General features: G+C 36.6%; 1 protein-coding gene across 1 annotated transcript in view; it reads left to right on the plus strand.

Annotated features, from left to right (window-relative positions):
• The window catches only part of adamts12 (ADAM metallopeptidase with thrombospondin type 1 motif, 12), a 153,483-nt gene that overhangs the window by 29,700 nt on the left and 103,231 nt on the right, over positions 1-20,552 (plus strand). Inside the window, exon 3 of the mRNA XM_088628774.1 lies at positions 9,711-9,888. Within this exon, the coding sequence (XP_088484900.1) occupies positions 9,711-9,888 (178 nt within the window). The remainder of the gene's footprint in view (positions 1-9,710; positions 9,889-20,552) is intronic.

Below are 20,552 nucleotides of genomic sequence, written 5' to 3' on the forward strand. Positions count from 1 at the left end.
AATTTTTTGTAGATTTTACAAATGTCAGTTTTTTTTTATTTATTTAGCCACTTAATTTGGAGTAGCCAATTGCACATTTATAATGGATTGGCAGCAAACCCTGTAACCGCACACAGGGGAAGATTAGGATGTGGGAGCAGAGTCTTCTGATCTGCCCACCTTCAAGTCGTCTTTCAATAGAGGCTGTGCAGCTCCATTCAGGACATTCAGTGCCATCTGGAGAAAAGGAAAGTCCCTGACTGATGACAAAGCATGCCTGCAAGTGGTGTCATAGTGGTCACTGTGTTACCATTTGCTGAGAGAGCCTGGTCTACAAATCACAATACATCTGATGGTCATGCTCATCCAGTTGTGTGCACCACTACATGGTTAATTTGGGTCACAGCCTGCTAGTGATATGACCCAGGATCATACATACCCATGATGCACTCAGTCACATGTTTTTACAGGTTGAGAGACATGGGAGCATTCGCATTTCGATTTTCATGCCAGTGTAAAAAACAAACAACCTCCTCACACATCTTTGGACAGTTTTAAAACTGTAAATACATTCTCAAACAAATATACTGGCAACCTTATGTACCCAACAATGGTATTCTCTGAGTGTAATAAATCATTACTGTTGAAATGGCCTTACTTGAAAACTCATTCATCCTTGCAAGTGGCAGTTGAGATTTCTTGTTAATTGATAGGTTAAGTGATTTAAGACATACAGTAAGGTGAATTTTTAATAATGATGCTCTGTAGACTTTAGTGGTGTCTGTAAGTGTATCCAGTTTTCCTAATTATATTATTTGACATTGCTAAGAGGAATATTTATTATTCCAATTTTAATACATTTTAAGAACCAAAGAAATCATGCAAAAATGACTGAAGTTTAATGAAATTTTGAATAATAATTAATTTCTAAGATTTCCCTCAGATTATTGCAATAAAGAAATCTAGAAATAAATATTTTTTAAAAATTATATATTAGCTATTTTGGGTTGTGTCACTTAAGTCCGATAGGACGAACCGTGGAATGGCAGGAGAGCGATCAAGACCCTATGCGTAGCGGAGAGACGTGGGTTAGCCTGGGCTCAGCTGTTCAGGGGAAGCCGTATAGAAACCTATGCCCTCAGGCCAAGGACAGGAGTGACCTGGTGCTAGGTGGGTCTCAGGGCAAGTGAACAACAATGCTAAGCGAGTAGCAGAGCAGAAGCAGGAAATAAATAGGCTACACAACAAGACACCAGAAAGACATGAATAATCACAGGGAACTAGGAACAGAAGGAACGTAGAGCGCCCTCTAGGTGTAATGAGCGTGACAAGTTGAATGTGATTTTGAGCTATCCACTCATCCTGCTGTGCCCATATGGCATGCTTATCTTAATTTCCTGTTTTCTTTCTTCATGAAAAGTATATTTACACAAAGGCAGAATTCACTTTACTCCAGTAAAATAAAAACTGCAAACATAAATATAAGTAAAATGAAGTCAATATGGCATTCACTAGCAACCTGTAGTAAATATTTTAAAAATAATTTTAATTTACATTCTTCAAGTTTACTTGAACAAGACTCGTTTCTTACCACTGTAGCTGTTCTAGATCTTGGAATTGCATTTGTGCTTATCAGATGTAAATCAGATCTATGAAGACTATTTATTGTCAGGACGATGATATGCTGGTCAGTCATAGTGTTCTGCCAGAAAATGCTGGCAATATCTTTTTATGATCCTACAGGGATCTGGAGTGGTACAACCACAAAAGGCGCTGGGCTGTCAGGTTGAGCTGTAGAGTCCAGATGGTCCCAGACTGACTCTGGGATATTAAGCAATTGTAAGTGGGACATCTCAGTTGGAGGCACATACTGTAGTTGTTTGAGCACTGCCAGGTGGCATGCAGTGACATCACTGAGAGACATCCCACTCTTCTATCAGGTGATAGCTCACCGGTAAGCCAGTGTAAGCCATATTCCAGTCTCACTCCATTCTTCCAAGCTCACACCTGAAGAAGGCTCCACGGCCGAAACGTTGTGTTTTCTTTCTTCTTTTTTTCAGCATGGAATAAACTATTACTTGTTCCTTTGCAGCCTACGCATGCTGACGCAGCTACCCACCTGAACTACATATTCCAGTCTTGTATGTATCATTCAGATAAAGATGTCCATAATGTCAAATAGACCCATAACATTTACATTATTATACCTTTCTCTGGTCAACACAGTTCTTTTAAATATTGATTTCACATTATAAGCATTCAGAGGTATTCTGTGTAGCTAAATGTTGGATTTTGAAGAGTGTATGTTTTTGGTCATACGAATATTTAACATTTTTTTCTCCTAACTTTAGTAATCTGCAGAATTTGGATAAAAATGCTTAGTGGTAGCCTTCAGTAAAACCCATGCTGTCTCTTTTTTTATGCTGAGGTTCCTAACCACAACACCAGAAAGAAAGATAAAATATAACCTAGTCCAGATGGTGGAACCCAGGCCTCTGGGAAAAGAGCATTAACACATGAAGCAAGATCTGTGTGGGTGTAGGAAAGCATAAAAGGTTCTGGGATAGCTTTGAAACCAGCATAAAGTCTGAAAACACTGGGTTTTCCAGAGTGCAGTGTGAAGTAGAACTTTGCACAGTGAACCAGGTGCAATTTCTCATGGGAATGCTTAAGGGTCCTTCACAGAGAGTGTTCTGAATGTGTTGGCAGTCAGATTTGTGGTCAAAATGGTGATTCCAAAATTAGTGCAAATGCCATCATATACTATGATGTCTCTCATTTACACAGCTTCCCAGAGGCAGTAGACACAGTAATTCTTAATTATGCATTACAGAAAATCTATCCATCCATCCATTTTCTAGCTGCTTTACTCAATTCATTGTCACAGGGGAGTGTGAGCCTAATTGCACAAATCATGGGCGCAAGGCAGGATACACCCTGGATGGGATACCTGTCCATCTCACACCAGGGCCACTTAACCCAGAAACCAATTGTCAAATGTCTTTGGATTTTGGAAGAAAACCCACATGACAACATGCAAATTCCAAGCAGATAGCAACCCAGGAATTGAACCAAAGGTCCCAAAACTGTGATGTAGCAATGGGATCCGCTTCACCACCGTGCTATGATGTTAATGTAAATTTAAGTGTCAACATCAGGAGTACTGTATATTTATGGAAAATAATAAATGATATATTTTGTGTCCTTACTCTCTGTAGTCTTTAAAAATCCCAGGGTGTTTCTCGAAAAGAGTAGGGGTGTAACCCGGTCTCCTGGCCAAATTTCCCATGCCTCCTAATAATCCCCCTCTATGAATTGGCTACATTACTTTGTTCTCCTCCCCCCCCACCTCCCCCCACTCTGACGGCAGGCGGAGCAAAGTGCCGGTTGGAGTATTCTCGGTCGCATTTAATGGCAACGTCAGCTCAAAGATTTGGTTCAAACCACCAAATGGAGACGGGTGTCAAACATACCCTGCTGATGCGGGATTAACGCTAGGATGAGAGAATAAATGATACATTTTGTAGGTCTTTTGCTGTGAGATGTTTATTTTTGGATAGCTAGGTTCTAATCAAATGGACTAGAGTCCTGCCTTGTGGCCTTTAATCTTCTAAGTGGTGTTTGGAAATGGATGTTACAAGTAAATTAAGTTGTTTGGAGCTGTTTGTAACTATCGATTTAGATCAAAGTGAACACTGTTAATAATCTGCAAATTTGTGTTAAGACTGGGTTCTTGGTTTGGGTAGTTTGATTTGAAACAATGTGTTGATATGCTAGCTGTTCACACTTACAGTAGCTCAGTTGTCTTACATTTATTTGGAAGTGGACTAGAGTTATTTTTATTGTTTTAGGAGACTAGTCTGCTTGTGTTTACACTGAAATAATGAAGTAAATTTGGTCCCATTCTAACCTAATGTTTATATTGTCAGACAAATTTGGTACATTGTTAATTTAGTTTTATTAGCTTGCCTTTGAATAATATTTAGGAAGAAAATTCTGGTGCATCTTGTTTTCTGAATTATTGACATGTTATACTGCTACTGAATTATGTAGGATATTTATCTGTATATCTTTTGTCTTTGAATTATAGATGATGTATTATAATAGCATTGTGATATATGATAATATATGTACTAAATAACGTATCCTAAAGTCATTTATTAATTCCCGACTTTGGTTTAAATATCAGGGTTTATTATTTGCTTGAAGGAGACTGACTTCAAGAATTTGTAAGATTCAGTTTTGCGTCATAGTATTGATTTCACATGACTGGTAAAGGGCTTGTGTTTATTTATAAGTTCTCATGTAATAGTTACAGAGCAAGTGAGTGTTTTATGCCTTCAGGGTGGTACATCAGAGGATTACAAGCCCAATTTAATGGTGTTTCTTAACAATACAAAAAAATGTGTGAACCTGCTTTTTCGTCACGCTCCTTCTCAAACATTCATGCTTTATTGCCCTAGGGATTTTGAGTTTATCCGTCATGGCCTGTGAAACAGTGTTTTTTTTTTGCAGATGTACAATACATACACTGTCATCCAACAAGCCTGTATTAGCCACACATTTCAGGTTGAGCCCCTCATCACTGGGGTGTCCACAAATATGTCTCTGTACCTGTTATTGAGTATGCTCCTTGCAGACACAGTGCATTTCAATCAGATATAATTTTTTAGTGGTTAGTTGATTTATTTATAAGGACCTATGATTGTTTACTTTTGTGCCTTATAGTAGGGGCATATTTTCATGTTTTTACAGCCCTTAAAGCACTAGGCCTTGTTGGGGATGATAAAATGCACATAATTAAGCCTCCTTAGAATCAGCAAGCCTTCACAAAAAGACCTCCTCGGTGTAAATTGGCACAGGTTTGCAAGTTTCTGCCCATTATTGTAATCAGCTTATTTATCCAGAGTTCTTTGTGTTCCTCTGAGAGGCAAACTCTTGTTTTGCCAGCAGTACTCAAATCCCCATCATTCCTGAAATGCTTGGCTTCAATGGGACTGGATGCTGTTTTAGTTGCATTGCTTTCTTCTCCCCTTAATCTTCAACGGCTGTTTGTCTAAGGTTTGAGATTAGCTGCCTCTTTAAGTTAAAGGAAGACTTTTGTAACATCTAGTGGAGTTGTCAGTGTCCAGAAAAATCATTGCTGTTATAATCTCATGGATATGTGTTCCGTCCTTCACATACAGTACATGTTTTAGGTAGTTAATGATTCTTTTTATCATGAAAAAGCCATGCAGATTTTACAGCTCTAATGCAGGAGGTTCAGTTGAATAGCAGCACCCATACATCTGTGTAAAAGCCGAAACAAATTTTCTCATTATAAATGTGACTTTGAATAAAAAAAAAATTCACTTTGTTGTCAAGGGTTATCCGGATGACTGCATTTTTGTGTTGCTGCTCTTCAATACTAAGCAATAGCTCTAAGAATACTGCCTTGTTAAAGTGTAGAACATTAAAGTTAAAATACCACTACTGATGGTTTCTTTCAAAGTGGACCAATAAAAATTCATTTGATGAGCTTCTTTCTAAGTCTTACCTCTGAGACATGTTAACTTGTCAACCCCTTTTCAGTCCTTTGTTAAGCTTATGAAAAAAATATATTGCATTTGTGCAGCAATATACAGTATAGGCAGTGTTTTTACAGTAAGTGAAGTCCCATCATATTTAGTCTCTTTTCATCCTCTGCCTGCAAGATTCTCAAACTAATCTTCTACAGTATGTCCTGCAGACAGTTGTGTGCTTCCCCTTGGGGAGTCCTACCACAGCCAGCTAATGACACAGCCCGTACTCAGAACAGCAGTGTCTGGGCTATAGTGCTCAGTCTGTGCTCTGAGCTACTGCCTTCACTGGTTGAGTCACTTGAGAGACCCTTGGTGTTCTTAAACCAAGACCTCCCAATAGACACAAATTTGTCAGCATTCAAAGTTAAAAGGCTAATTAAAAAGATAATAGAATAGTTTTCATGTGGGGGGAGATGTCACATCAGAGTCTGTAATGGTCTTAAATAGTATTTTTTGTAAAATGAGAATTTTAAGTAAGGCTTTGTCTGACTGTTTTTTAACGATTTTTTTTATTATGTCATCTTCCTTTCCCGCAGTCATGTGGATCTCAAAAAAGTTAAGCTATTTCAGTTTTATTTCATGAGGAATATTTTGTATTGGATCAAGCTGTGTTCTTGAGTGCTTCACCTTTTTCAGAAGCAGGGAAAAGTGTTTTGTGTCACAGCCTGAAATTAACAAGATTCCAACTGCACCACTCACAGTGCAGTTGATGTGTCCCAGCTGTGGTTCACGGGAGGCGGGGGGGAACTTTTTTGGCATCTGGCATTCACCTAGAGTAGCATGATTTTGACAGGGTTTTGCAACAAAGATTTTTACAAACCATGGACTCGATTCTTGAAACATTAGGAGAGAGGTTTTCTGGATGCTTAAGTACTGTAATTACTGTACATTGTAGTTTGTTCACGCGACAAAGAAGAGGAAACTGAGATGGTATTAAATGCAATGAGAACAAATGTACAACTTGACAAGAAAAATGTGCAAATGGAAGAATAATTTGATCTTATTTTTTTATAAAACATATGAAATCCCCTTTGCCCAAACATTTACCTCAGATTGTTGAAGTGCCGTTTTTTCATTAGTTTCAAGAACATTGGAATGTACTGACATGTATAAAAATGTTGTAGTGAACATATATATTTTCCTAAAATATTTCAGTGCTTCTTTTTTCAGTAGCAGGGAAAAGTATTTTCTCTTCAAAATCAGAACAGCTGAACCAAATGTGAACAGCTAGCATATCCATCCATTGTTTCAAACCAAACTACCCAAACCAAGAAACCAGTTTTAACATAGTCCTGTAGATTGTTTACAGTGTTATAAAATAATACAGTATTAATCCATGTAAGCAAATAATTCTACGACTGCACAGCAGTTCGTTCCGTTTCCAGTTTAACAACCTGCAAGGTTCTTATACAAGTGCAATAGTAGATTTTATACATGTTCATTTGACTAAACATGTCTGTGTACTGTACATTTCCCAAAAAAATAACTGAGATATGTAGCATTTGAAATTTCCATTAGTGTGAAATAACCTGAAACTGGTGCTGGATTAAATAAGGAAGTCTAAGTTTAGAAGTGATTTATATTAAGAACAAGTGATCTCATTATATTTCTAATAAATATACACAGTATACAGTGATAAAGGTCCAAATTTTATTCTTTAAAACCATTGTTCCTTCACAGAAATAAAATGCAGACCAAAACTTGTAAGTGTTGACCTCCAGGTCCTGAAAGACAACAGTCGGTAACCCTGTCCCACAAGATGTCACAATGCATTTGCTAAATCCCTCAGGTAATGAGAAAGAAAACAAATTCACAGCATCTGTCATGCAAAGAAAAAGAAAGGTGACATGTCTGACTGCTTAACTGATTTTATCGCTGATCTGAGATGATTTGTTTGAAAGGTGAAGCAGGAGAATCATATTGCAGGCGTGATACTATTGCTTAATAACATAGTGTGTTTGTGTTTATTAATGTTTTAAATAAGCCAGTTTAAACCATTAGGCTTAAAATCTATAACACATGAAATCCGCGTTGAAATAACACGATTTTGAAAACAACAGAGAAAACAACAGAGAAATATGAACATAATTTTGTGTTAAAGATAAACCTCTCTGGGTAGGTTTCTGCAGAAAGGAATGCTGCCACATACTGTAGTACAGTATGTATTTTTTCCCTTTCTTGCAAAACTAAAAAGCTAACATGCTTAGTAAATGAATTTAGTCTATAAACTTTCTGGGACAAAATAGAAGCATTAGTCATGGGTATCAGAAACTTAACCCCGTGTGAAAATGGGCATGAATGATGTCTTGAGTAAGTAAAGTACACATAGCAGTTGCTAAACAAAAATGGAGAAACAGAATTGCAAAGAAGGAATTCATACAGTAAGTTTTTTTGAATTAACTTGCATTACCTCTGTTATGTACGGAATGCAAAGTAAATGTTTGAAAGGGTTGCTAAAGTGAATATTTCAGATCCTAGCATGAATGGGATTTTCTGTCAGCTTTTTTTTACCTGCCGTTGCAATTCTTACAACTAGTTTTGAATCCTTGTGTTCAGTATGTTTTCTCAGTGGGTTTCTGCTGTAGTTTGTGCTTAGTTTTCACTCACTTTGCTGACTGTCAGTTACAGATGATTAATGTGATGCTTCAAGCCTGACTGTGAGGGAGGAAGGGTGAAGGAGTTTATGAATGTTTATGGGGGTCAGTGACAATGAATTTCCAAAAGAAATGCATAAGAATTCTAATCTGCTTCCCTGGCATATATTTTTAGTGAACTCTAAATGGTTTCTACTTATTTTTTGTAAAGCATATAGTTTACAAAATACATGATGAATCCCGCATAATAAAGTTAACATGTTAGTGTCTATATCTTTAAATTAAAAGGCAGCGCTTTTCAGCTTTAGTTGTTCACATTTCCCAACAGTATACTGTAAGCTTGTGATCCATCCAGAGTGTGTGAGAACAGAGGAAGACGTTTTGGTTGTACACATGAAATCCATATTTAAACCAATTAAAAATCTAAAATTTCTTCAGAAAAATGCCAGTTTTTACTTTAACAAGCACAGTTTATCTTTAGAGCTTCATGTTGCCTCTCTATAGACTTTTGCTTCTGGTGAAACTGAACCCCAGTAAATCTCTGGCAGAATTATTCAAAGGGAAGTTAAAACACTTCTGTAGCACTGACATACAGTATACTGTATGATATTTCATGAATTTCACTTTTTTTGCTGTGTGTGAAGAGCTGCTGGTCAGCAGCCATATCACCCTGCAACTCACAACTGGCAACCCACTGAAGCTAAGCAGGTGTGAGCCTGGTCAGTACCTGGATGGGAGACCTCCTGGGAAAAACTAAGGTTGCTGCTGGAAGAGGTGTTAGTGGGGCCAGCAGGGGGCGCTCACCCTGCAGTCCATGTGGGTCCTAATGCCCCAATATAGTGACAGGGACACTATACTGTAAACAGGCGCCGTCCTTCGGATGAGATGTAAAACCAAGGTCCTGACTCTCTGTGGTCATTAAAAATCCCAGGGTGCTTCTCGAAAAGAGTAGGGGTGTAACCCCGGTTTTTACCAGTCATGGCCTCCTAATAATCCCCATCTATAAATTGGCTTCATTACTCTGTTCTCCTCCCCCACTGATAGCTGATGTGTGGTGAGCGTTCTGGCACACTATGGCTGCCGTCGCATCATCCAGGTGGATGCTGCACATTGGTGTTGGTGGATGGGAGTCCCCATTACCTGTAAAGCGCTTTTAGTGGAGTGTCCAGAAAAGCGCTATATAAGTGTAAGCAATTATTATTAATTATTATTACTGAGTCCTGATTAATTGATGTCAGATGCAGAACACAGTTGCAGATGTGTAAAATGAAAGGATTAATTGATTAGATGTTGCTTCAATTGAATCACAGGTCTGAGAAACAATTGTTGTGACGCTTTTTAGAATTGCATTTTGGTTTACCTGTATATGAGCAAATACCAGGATTTAAAAAAGCATATGTAAAAAGTGTCCTTACCCTTAATTATAGAACTGAATCCTGATGCCTATGAGCTAAATCTTAATTTTTAGTGAAGTTCTTCCAAGTGGTGTGGGAGTGCTGGAAGTACATTCCCTCAGTGGTTTGGCACAGTACCACAGAGTGTTGGATAAACTTTTTGTGCTTGGCGTTTTTTACAGAGAGGATTCTTCAGCCTGCCAGAGGGGAGCTATTTCATAGAGCCTGTGCGTGAACATGAGCCGGAGGAAGGGGAGCAGCAGCCCCACGTGATATACCAGAGCTCCTTCCCACAACAGCCCCAGAGGCAGCGGCGAAGCGCTGAGCTCCATCATGGGAGAATGCCCTGTGGCCTGAAAGGTTTGCCAAAGCTTCTTCCTGCTCTTATTGCTCAGCTGTGTTGCCCTGTGAAGTTGTACAGTATGTTTGTGGCTAAAACACTAATGCATTAGGGAGATTGTCCCCATAAGGTATTAGTCACCACGTCACTAGTGGGTTATTCCTGTACAGTCATGGCTCTGCAGCAAAAGTAAAGCAATTATTTGTATTCCAAAACTAACTCTTACTTGTTGGTCTGTGAAATAATGGACCGGCAAGCTGGGCAGTTCCATTATCCTGTGTGTCCTTTTCTGGCTACACAGTGCAACGTCTTCTACTAATCAGTCTTCTACTAATCAGTGGGTTGGCCAACACATCTGTAGAGAAATGTCTCTCAGGTACTTCATGCTGTGTTTTATAATAAGTGCTGAACAGTTGACTTTCTGGACTTTCCATCATGTACAGAAACCCTTAGTAATGTTCTGCAGGCAATACTGTAAAACATATTTCCTTTTCTCATCATGATGAAGGCAAATAAAGTTTAAATAAAATTAATATAGTATATGAATACCATTATAATTTATATACTGCACACTACCTTTACATATTATCTGCCCAACTGTTTAACTTATAGCTTTATGAAGATATTCAAAATCTGGCTCAAGGACTTTTACAATGATTTTCATTTACTGAAGATCTAAAACATATAAAGTAGTTTTTACAGCATTAACCAAATTCTTACTATTGGCTTTTTTGTTAATATTTTCATTATTTTATGTTAACTTTGCTATAAGACCTCTGGCAAGTTATACTTTTTCATCTTCAAAATAAATTAATACTGAAGTTTATAACTTTGAAGTTCCCTTTCACAATCCCTTGTGATTCCTACCATGAAGTATATTGGTTGTGTATATGAATTTGGCAGGCTTTTAGACTTTTAGATTTTGGATGACATAAGAATCCTTTTTCCTGCCTAATAAGTGCTGCAAAATGTTCTCTGTATGAATCCTAAAAAACACTACAAGATAAGTAAAAAAAATTAAATATACAGTATATACAACTTGTGGTGTATGTGTGGAAATAGAACTATGAATCCCAGCAGTGTGGTGCAACACAACACCAAATTGTACTGAAAGAGATTACAGTAAGAAATATACAGTATGCATTTAAAAACATGTATTAGAATTGTAAGGTACAGTATGTACATGGTATGTGAACAAGGTGTATTTTGGAAATACATGTATTTTCCATAATGGGATTTAGTTTAGTCACTTGATCACCTGTGATTTTTTTTTACTTAAATGTATTCAATGCACTTGTCCTGAAACCGCTAATTATGCTCCCGCATCAAATTAATGTCTTATATATGTATAATATATATATATATTATATGTATACAGTAGTACTGTACTGATTCTGTAATGTTATCTACAAATTTTGTATTTCTCTTGCCTGAGCATCATGGGCTCAGGTGGGTATTGTGCTTTGCTAATGAAAACCAATTGAATACATTCAACAAGTATAGATTCAAATATGACCTGTTCAGCAAGAAACCTTTATGTTAAATATGCCTGTTAACTCCCATGTGCAGTCTTGGTCTAATTTAACTCACTTCAGATTTTTGTCATCTGTTCATAGCCAGAAATGAGCCTTCCAATCTGCTTTTATGTTTGCTTAGTAATACAAGTAAAAAGAAAATAGCATTTAAAACCTAGCAATACATTTCTAATTAATTGCTGAATTTCTTTTTTTAATATTTGGAGGAATAGAAAATAATAAATATTTTTTTAATCTGAAACAGCTAGGCAGTTTTCTCAAAGTCAAGGACATCATATTGTTTTTTTTAGTTCCCCTGTTCTTAGTTATTTATTGCTTCAAACTTCCTGAAAGTTATGAAAATCAATATTCTAATTCAAATCCTAAATCTCACATTAAGGGATTTTTTTAAAGTAAGAAAAGCAAGTGGTAGAGTATTTTTGTTTATAATCATCCAGCTAATTTGTTAATGAAATAAGCAGACTTGTGTTTGTAGACTGTGCTTGGATAGTGTATTTTTCATTATTCCTTTATTTTACCAGATAATTCAATAGACAACAACTTCTCTTTTACTATGAGGAGAACATTTACTAGAGCTGCAGTGTGTTCATGAAGATCCTTGATCAAAAATAAAAAATCAGTGTCTTACCCAGGATTTGAACCTATGACCTTCCAGTCCAGAGCTTTAGGCATGACTCCTACAGCTACAGAATATTTTGTAGTGAGACTTCTGTACACCCCTTATAGTAAGTACTGTATAACTAAATGCTAGTCATTTGTAAAGAATATAAAGCAGCATCTGAAAACTAAATTCAGTTCTTCCATTATTAGATATAAGTAAAAATTTAAAAATGAGTCATGAAGAGGTGTCAAACATAAAGCCTCTAAGTGATTAAATAACCACCACATTCAAACTATTCTACTGGGAAACTTTATACATCTTTATACAGTTTATACATGTTAGTTGGAATGTTAAATAGTCATTGCTGTGAGAAATATATTCCACATTTATTCTCCCTTTGTGCCCTTTGTGAGGAGATTTTGAAATTTCACATCCAAAAGCTTGAAAGGTTTCATTTGACTGAAAAACATAAATCCTGCATTTAAATACTGTGAATACACAGGGCACCCATGCTGCTCATCCAGCAAAGTCATTTTCTCACAGTGGTAGTGTCCAGGCTAGAACCTCTGACATCTGAGACAGGCCAGGTTTTCGAGGCTCACGCCTAGCTTGTGTCACATGCAGGATTCTCCAAGATGAAGCAGAATTTGCACAGTCACTGGGATGGATTGGGATTGACTCAACTCTATCACCTTACAAGAGTGGCCCCTGAGCTCTGATAACCACCCGTGAGTTCCCGGTGACATTGTGAGAAATGTAGAAACTTCTCTCACCAGAGCACAAGGATAGTCCAATAGTGAGGATCTCATTACATGTACAGATGAGAGTGGGCAACACCATCCTTGCTGGCTCAGTGCTCATCCTGGGGTGTAGCGATGATCTGAACTGATGGATAATTTGTAATTCCAAATGGAAGTTTGGAAAATAGGAAAGAAAATGTTCTATCCAAATTTATAAGAAATATAAATACTATGAATTCATGGCTGAGAAAACTTCATCCTATTGCTTTTTAGAAACTAAGTATACTGTATCTACAGTATTGTGTTAGCGTTAAAGGAAGATGTTAGCCCATTACTTATGACTTCATATCAGCTTATCAGCCCTTCATTTGCTTATAAATCAATAATAAGCCTAGCTGTTGATGGCAGTCATTCTACTACCTGTGTGGTACATGACATGCTGTAATACTTTTTTATGGACCATCAAAACAAAGAGTAAATACAGAGATAGCAGAAATTTTCAAGTTGGTTTCATACATCCTGTCAAACTGTCAAATATTTGTACTAAAAACAATAAAGCAATATTGTGATCTGTCTAGGTTTTGCTGACTTACAGCAGTAGCTGGCCAATCTTCGACTTTCCAGTCCAGTGCCCTAGTATGGTGACTGGAGACACTGTGATGTAGGAGGTGACATCCTTAGGATGAGATGTTAAACCAAGGTCCTAAAGTTTAATGTTCCCAGTGTAATATATGACTAAAATATACTAATTATTTTATCTGTTGTTGTTGGAAGATGCAAGCACTTCCAGTTTTGTAGATGTTTCAAATATTAGTTTTAAAAGTGGATTCAATTTTCCAAGTTTGACCAGCTGATTCCCAGAAACTATCCATATTTGATGTGAATCTCTTTTCTTCTGTCTTAATATGTGCCAATTTTCCCTTAAATGAGTTACATTTTCATGAGATTCCCATTGCTTTAGTGCAGAATGGCACTTTAACAGCATTTACAACTAGAGTTATCAAAGAGATAGTAATCTGAGAGAGTTTGATATCAATGCTCATGACTGCAGTATGCATATTTAAAGGTTGGAGCTGGTGTTGCAAAAAGGAAAGCACATAGGACATTGTGAAGTTTTGCCAGTTTCTGAAAGCTTGAAGTAATAGAACTGACAGCAGTGCAAATTTGTGATCCACCTAGATGATGTTGTGAGCTCCTACCCTTGTTAGTAAGGATCATTATATCAAAGAAACAGGCAGTCTCTAATGCTCATGGGTATAAGAGTGAGGCATGAATTATAATGTCAGCATATATTAAATTCTTTGATGCCAGGATTTAGGATGTTGCAGCTTTGATTCCACAAAGTTACCTCTATTCTTAGTTTAAAAGTTATTTATAAATACAGTATTATTAAAAAATCTGGTAAGTGAAGCTCTCTGTGTGGATCCATTAAGCTCAAATCTGAATTTATTTTCTTTATTCATGATATAATAGCAAAGCTGCTGAACAGTTTTTGCTCTAGCATAATGAAAGTCAAAGTAAAAAAAGAATATTGGTGTACTCCATTTATGTATAGTCTACCTAAAGTCTTTACTAATTTATCAAAAATAAATGACAGAGATCTGAGCTTCCTCTGTCAATATGGATTTAGCAGTTGTAAATACAGTGCATAAAGGAAGACAACTGGACTCTAAGGTATGATTCTTGGTAAGGTTGCATAGAGAGAAACTGCGTGCATCAAATTAAGATGCATCTCAGGTAAGAAGCTATTGTATGTATTGTATTTTTGTATTTTTATGTTGTCCTGAGGCTAGCATGTTATTTCTCTTTCTCTAAGTGTGTTACTGTGTTTTAGAGCCCATTTTACTGCTGTACTATATCCCTCTGCATTTGTGTAAAGTTTTAGTTCGTTAGTTTTCTTCCAGCTCAGTACCAGATTAATGCCTTTCAGCCTATTTCAGGAATGAAAGCTTTCACAGAGTATTTTATCAATGTAGGGTGATGAGACCCTTTCATTTGCATAGTCTCAAAGTGTGTCCCTGTGTAAAAATGCATCACTTTCCAAGTGATTTTTAAAGTTTCGGTCTTGCACATGATGCACTAATCTATATGTCTCAAAATAGATGTGGCAAATGTAAATGAGAGTAACACAAGTCATCCCGAGACCGAGATCAAATTCAGAACTTCAACTCACAGGCCAGTGGCAATTTAAAATAACCCATCAGTTCATGGCAGTGCACCATCGGGTAGAAAAAAAGAAGCTTTTGTGGAAAGAAAAACTACTATCACTTACTGAGATTGTAATTGAGAGTTCAACAGTGACAAGACGAACCCCTGAGCCTCAGCCAAAATAACAGCAATGAGTAGCAAGCACATATTTCTCAGCATGCATCACTCTACGTCTCCCCCTCTGCTCACATGCTGCAGATTCTTAGCTGTTTGCACCTTATATGGGTGGAATCCTCATCCCCGTAGCCAGGCTGTTGTTCCAGGAAGAAAGGGGATCAGTCTGTACCCATCTGGTTATTTACAATCCTAAACACAGTACTGAGGTACACAGTGCATGGTACTAAGGTATTTTTGTTTAATGGTGCTGAATTTATGATTTGTGGTTGTACAAAAATGAGAAGCAGAGGTTACGAGTAGTGTAATTTGTGAAACGTGGGTGAGTCAATCTTATCCCAAGCCATTATATGTAGAAAACACTTCAAACACGTGTGTTCCAGGCTTGAAAAGGATAAATGTATGTGAAATACAGCTTTTGTTTTTTGTTGTTCAAGATTAGAAAATGTATCCTAATAGCAAAATGACTCTATTTTGCTATTTAATCTTAATAAAGGTCAATTGCCTTTCTCATAGAAACAAAGTTAAATTATAATTATAATATAATTATATTTCCTGTGAGTGCTTTAATTGTTTTTTTTCTTCTATTGCAAAAGGTTTTGTCCAGTGGAAATGTTGATAGCCTTATACATATCATTAGGAGTCCACTGCTCAGAGGTGTCAGTAGGTAAATGTGTGTGGGTTGTTTTCTGGATTGACCTCAGCAGTCAGTCAGTGGAAGCCCACGGAAGACCTCTGGGATTGCACACTGACATCTAATTAGTTAAACGCATCATCATAGTTCTTAATTGTGCATATGTATACAGTACATTTTTCAAAATAGCCATGCAATATTTTGTTCCCACAATGTTGCAAGGTAAGCACTTCTAGGATCTTTTCATTTGGATTGAATAAACTCAAATACAATTTTTGTATTAACCCCAGAAGACACACCTTCAGAACTATAGAATTATGTGGCATCCTGAGTAATTATTTGAGCTGTATTGCCATATGATACTGTATGTATTAGAAGTGCTTGACTGAAAAAGCACTTGACAATTAGATTTAATTCTACACTTCACTCTGCCTCAGGGCATGATGAGGTAGAATGCCGATACTGGTGCCAAAATACTTAAATCATTCGGTGATTTGTTGTGTCTTGCATTTATGCAAAGAAAAAGAAGAAACTTGAATGATTTCTTCAAGAAAATGCTGCATGTAGTCAGAAAATCTAGAGGGATTCCTACATGTATCCTGCAGGATTCAATTAGAGCTACTTTATTCTTCTTTTTAGAGGTGTGCTTTGAGATTTATCCCATTGAATTTCTGAAAACCTGTAGAAAATCCTGTGGGTTCTTTCTTGTGTGTAAGAAATTCTGCAGTTCTATTCTTTGAATCTGCTTCTTTTAGGAGATGTTAAAAGAAACCTGAAGACAGCTCTGGAAGCTGTTTTGTTCTCTTATGCCTTTAAAATGCATGCTTTTGTAGTGCTTAGATTTAATCTATCCCTTTGTTACCCCTGAAAACAAAACATATAGAGGCTTCCTTTGTAGCAAGAAACTGTTGTAGGGGTCCCCAGGTGAATAAACTAGTAAAGACTTCAATTCTATTTCAGCCCTACAATATAGGTAGCATTAGTCATATCATGGGCTGTCTTATTAGTCCAGTGTAGTCATGAGTCCCATATGGAATGGAATTGGATGGTCTTGAGTTGGCCATCTCAGTGACCAGAAGTGAGTAGTCTCAACTGTGCTAATCACATTTGATACCAACTGCCCTACAGGGGTCGTGGTACTTGCAGTCCCAAGAGTGGTGTATGACTGGACAGTGCCACTGAGACATACTGTAGCTAGCTGAAGACACCTTAGCCACTGCACTGCCACTGGCTCTTTTATTTATCATTCAATTGCATTTTTACAAGAGAAAAGGTGATAAAGATAAAATAAAAAAAACCTCAGGTTAACTCAAGGTTCCAGAACTTAGTTACTAAGTTATATACTATAGGCTGTACATTTTCTTTTAAAATGGGGTTGACCAATTCTGTTTTATTTTAGATGCATCCAAATTGGTATCAGCAATTTTGTACTTACACCCTGGGTCACATGGGAAAATAAAGACGTGCCGATAGGCTCCTGTGACCTACCCACCCAAGGTGTTGTTGACCTCTTGGCACATAACAAAGTCCACGGAAGTTTAAAGGAGGTTCAGTGCCAGTTAGAGAAGTGGTATATGTCTATCTGGTAGCACAAAGAACACAGTGCATAAGAAATCTTGAAATCTCAAAACAGACTTCCATTTTGTATGGCAAAAAAAGAATAGGAAGGTGTCAGTGTATTTACAATTGAAAGAAAAGTCACTGGTCATAGCAACAAATGAAGTTCTGTAGTATAATGATATACAGGTATCTGCTTTCTGTAAAATGTGTTTACAGTATATACTGTATATACATGTATATTTTATATTGAAGAATAAAAAAGTAACATTGGACAATTAAACAGATAAGTTCCTTTAGTATTGCAAGATAAAGGCAGAAAACAAAGTAAAGAGTAAGTTGGAAATGGGATGGAGCATTGCAATTTTGGGGGCTAGAATATCAAATCAAGCTTGTTAAATGTAGCAGGGCCCTCAGAGAACATTATAGTCATCTTCCAAACGGATATTTGTATAAAAAATGCATACTTATTTCAATACACATTGACCTTAGCAATTTTTTACAGTTTGATAAAACATAACAAAGTAAACGTCAGTAGTATACTAGATTAAAGTTTTTTTTTAACCGTGATTGAGTTTTTTTAAGTAAATGGTTAATGGCTTTTTTCTGTCAGCTACGCAGTCCGTAAATTTGGTGTTGGATAGATAAAGATGCTGAATTTGTGAGTGACAGTTCCGTTTAATATTCCTGAAAAAACAATATTCTTTAACAATATTGGTATCTTTCAGTGGAATTCAAATACTGAAACAGTGCCTTCAGCCTCAGATTAAGTACAGATAAGTACAAAGAAGAATGCATTAGGCAGAACCAAACAGTTCACAAATCCTTGCAGCAGCAGGAAATTTGATTTGGAAAGCTGAGGAGAGCGTGAAAATAAAAATGTAAATACCTTTCCACCTTTGCTCTGAGAATTAGAATGACATGAATTATTTAAAACCTTGTCTGCAGGGCATTAAAAATCCAAAGTTTTTTTTACATAAAAAATATTTGAGCTGATAAATACATCTGCTGAATCTCCTTCAGTGACAATAATGAATTTTAATGTCTTCGTTGTGAAAATATATTTACAAAAATAATTCTAGGATGTCTTTGACATTATAATCCATGACAGCTTGTGTAATGGAATTATTCTGTTTTAATTCCCTTCTGCCTGTTATTAGTTTTGCACATACTGTAGTTACTCTATGTAGAAAAAAAGTATGCACACAGTGGAGTTCTCTACTATAATAGAATATTCTTGAAATCATTATGTCATGTTCGCTTTTATGTTTCCTTTACTGAAATTGTTTTAAATGAATGATGAAAATTACACTTCTTTGGCCATGAGAAACAAATGAGCAAAGCTCATCATTTTTATAACAGTAATTTGCATAATTTGCAATGGCATGCTGCACATGGAAATCTTAATATTGATTTTTGGAGTAGAGAAGTAAACCAAAAAAATTCCCCTTCAAAGTTTCCCCTTAACAAACATGTTTGTTTTTATACTGTATCTACAGTAAGTGACTTGAATAAGCAATAGAGCTTAAGTAAATCTGAACTCTACTAGCAATAACGTTTTGTTCACTGATTTTTATTTTGATCATTTGATTTTTTGAGCAGCAGATACTAATTATGTGCTATACGGAAAGCTGACATGCTGAAACTGTCAGCCTTGGCATAGAGGTGTTGAGTACAATATGTGAAACAAAACAAAGCAAAACAAAGAGTATACAATGCAGCAGTTGTTCCTGCAGGAGCAGGAATTGAAACTGTCGTAGAGGAAGGGTTTTTGGAAAAGTAGACAGAACATCATAATCCAATTACGCTTGAGTTTATTCTGGTTATTGTTGCAGTTGCATCTTGGTCATAGTTCCCTTCCTTTGACATGCAAGATCCAGATTCCCAGTCACCATCTCTACTAGGCCACACAAGGTTGATTGTAGTTTTGGCTTGTGATTTTCCATTACTGGTCTGCATTTTGCAGAAGAACTTGTGGTATTAAAATGTGACTGATGACAAGCTTAATAAGTAAGCCTCTTCATAAAGAGTTCTCCTTTTAATGAGCTATAGCTGTGTTTTGGTTAGTGGTAATACTTTTTCTGTGCTCTTGTACATCCCTAGAAGACAATGGATAAATCGCACTGTACGTTGTGAGCCAAAAATTTCTACATTCCTTGAGAGTTGTTTTATCTGCTGCCTTACCTCTCCTTGCCCTGTCGGGTCCCATTTGATCAAAGGAGGTCACACTGTTTATAATGCTTGCTTGGTAGGTCATGGTTGTCTAACCTGCCCAACAAGATTAATAATTTATCAGAACAATAGTACTGCATTTTCTTTCACACATGTAGAAATACTGTACCATTTTTCCTAAAGGCTCTTTTTGTCTAGACATTTAACCTGTGATACAGGCAAGGTGTTTTGATTGTGTGTTCTCCTCTTGTAAAAGGAGACAGGAAGTATCTTACCGTTCTCCTGTTACTGGTAAAAGCATCACTAATCTCCATGTCATTCTTTCATTAGGGAAAAGCAATCTTATGGTGAGCTCTGGCCTTGAAGATTGACTGTAAGAGTACTGCTGACCAATAATTTTTCAAGCACTAAGAAATAATGTACTGATTTTGTTATGTTAGCAAATGACTCACATTTAGTTTGTTACTGTAATTTCTTAGTTTTATTTATGTGTAGAATGAATGGAATCACTGTGCACTTTGGAAATTGGAGCTAAGGGCTGCCCTTGTGTTGATTAAAGCCTGTGTCCTTTCTTTGTTTTCCACATCTGAAGAATGTTCTACAGTCCTAGTACAGATGTTGTTTTAAACCTACAGCAATAAAAATCATTATTTAAAAAAAATAAAAATGGATTTATTTTAGATCTGATTAGGTTGAGTACACACTCTTAGACAAATTGTTGAAATTAATGAGCTAAAAATTGGAGTAGCCATACTTTTTTGAATAATAGATATCCTTGTGCTGCTCTGAACTCTTTTGTACCGCCATTTGAATTAGTGTAATTTTCGCAGAAACCATCCAGTCTGTAGTTAAAAACTGTTACATCATGATTTTTTTTCACACTGCATTGACTAGAAACACCTACACGATGTATTTGCTTTATGCTGGGCATGAAAATACATTTTGTCATGTTTTTCTGAGACTAGGATATGTCAGCTTCCTTTTTCTCAACAAAGCCATAGTGATAGAGCTACGTGAATACTGTTACTTTGATATTTCCAAGTTTTCAAGGACTGGTGTCAATTCCCAATATAAAAGTAGGTGAGACTTCACAGTAACAGAAAACAAATAACCTTTTTTATCA

The sequence above is a fragment of the Lepisosteus platostomus genome, chromosome 4 (genome assembly GCF_059453375.1).
Source record: "Lepisosteus platostomus isolate fLepPlt1 chromosome 4, fLepPlt1.hap1, whole genome shotgun sequence".
NCBI classification, from domain to species: Eukaryota; Metazoa; Chordata; class Actinopteri; order Semionotiformes; family Lepisosteidae; genus Lepisosteus; species Lepisosteus platostomus.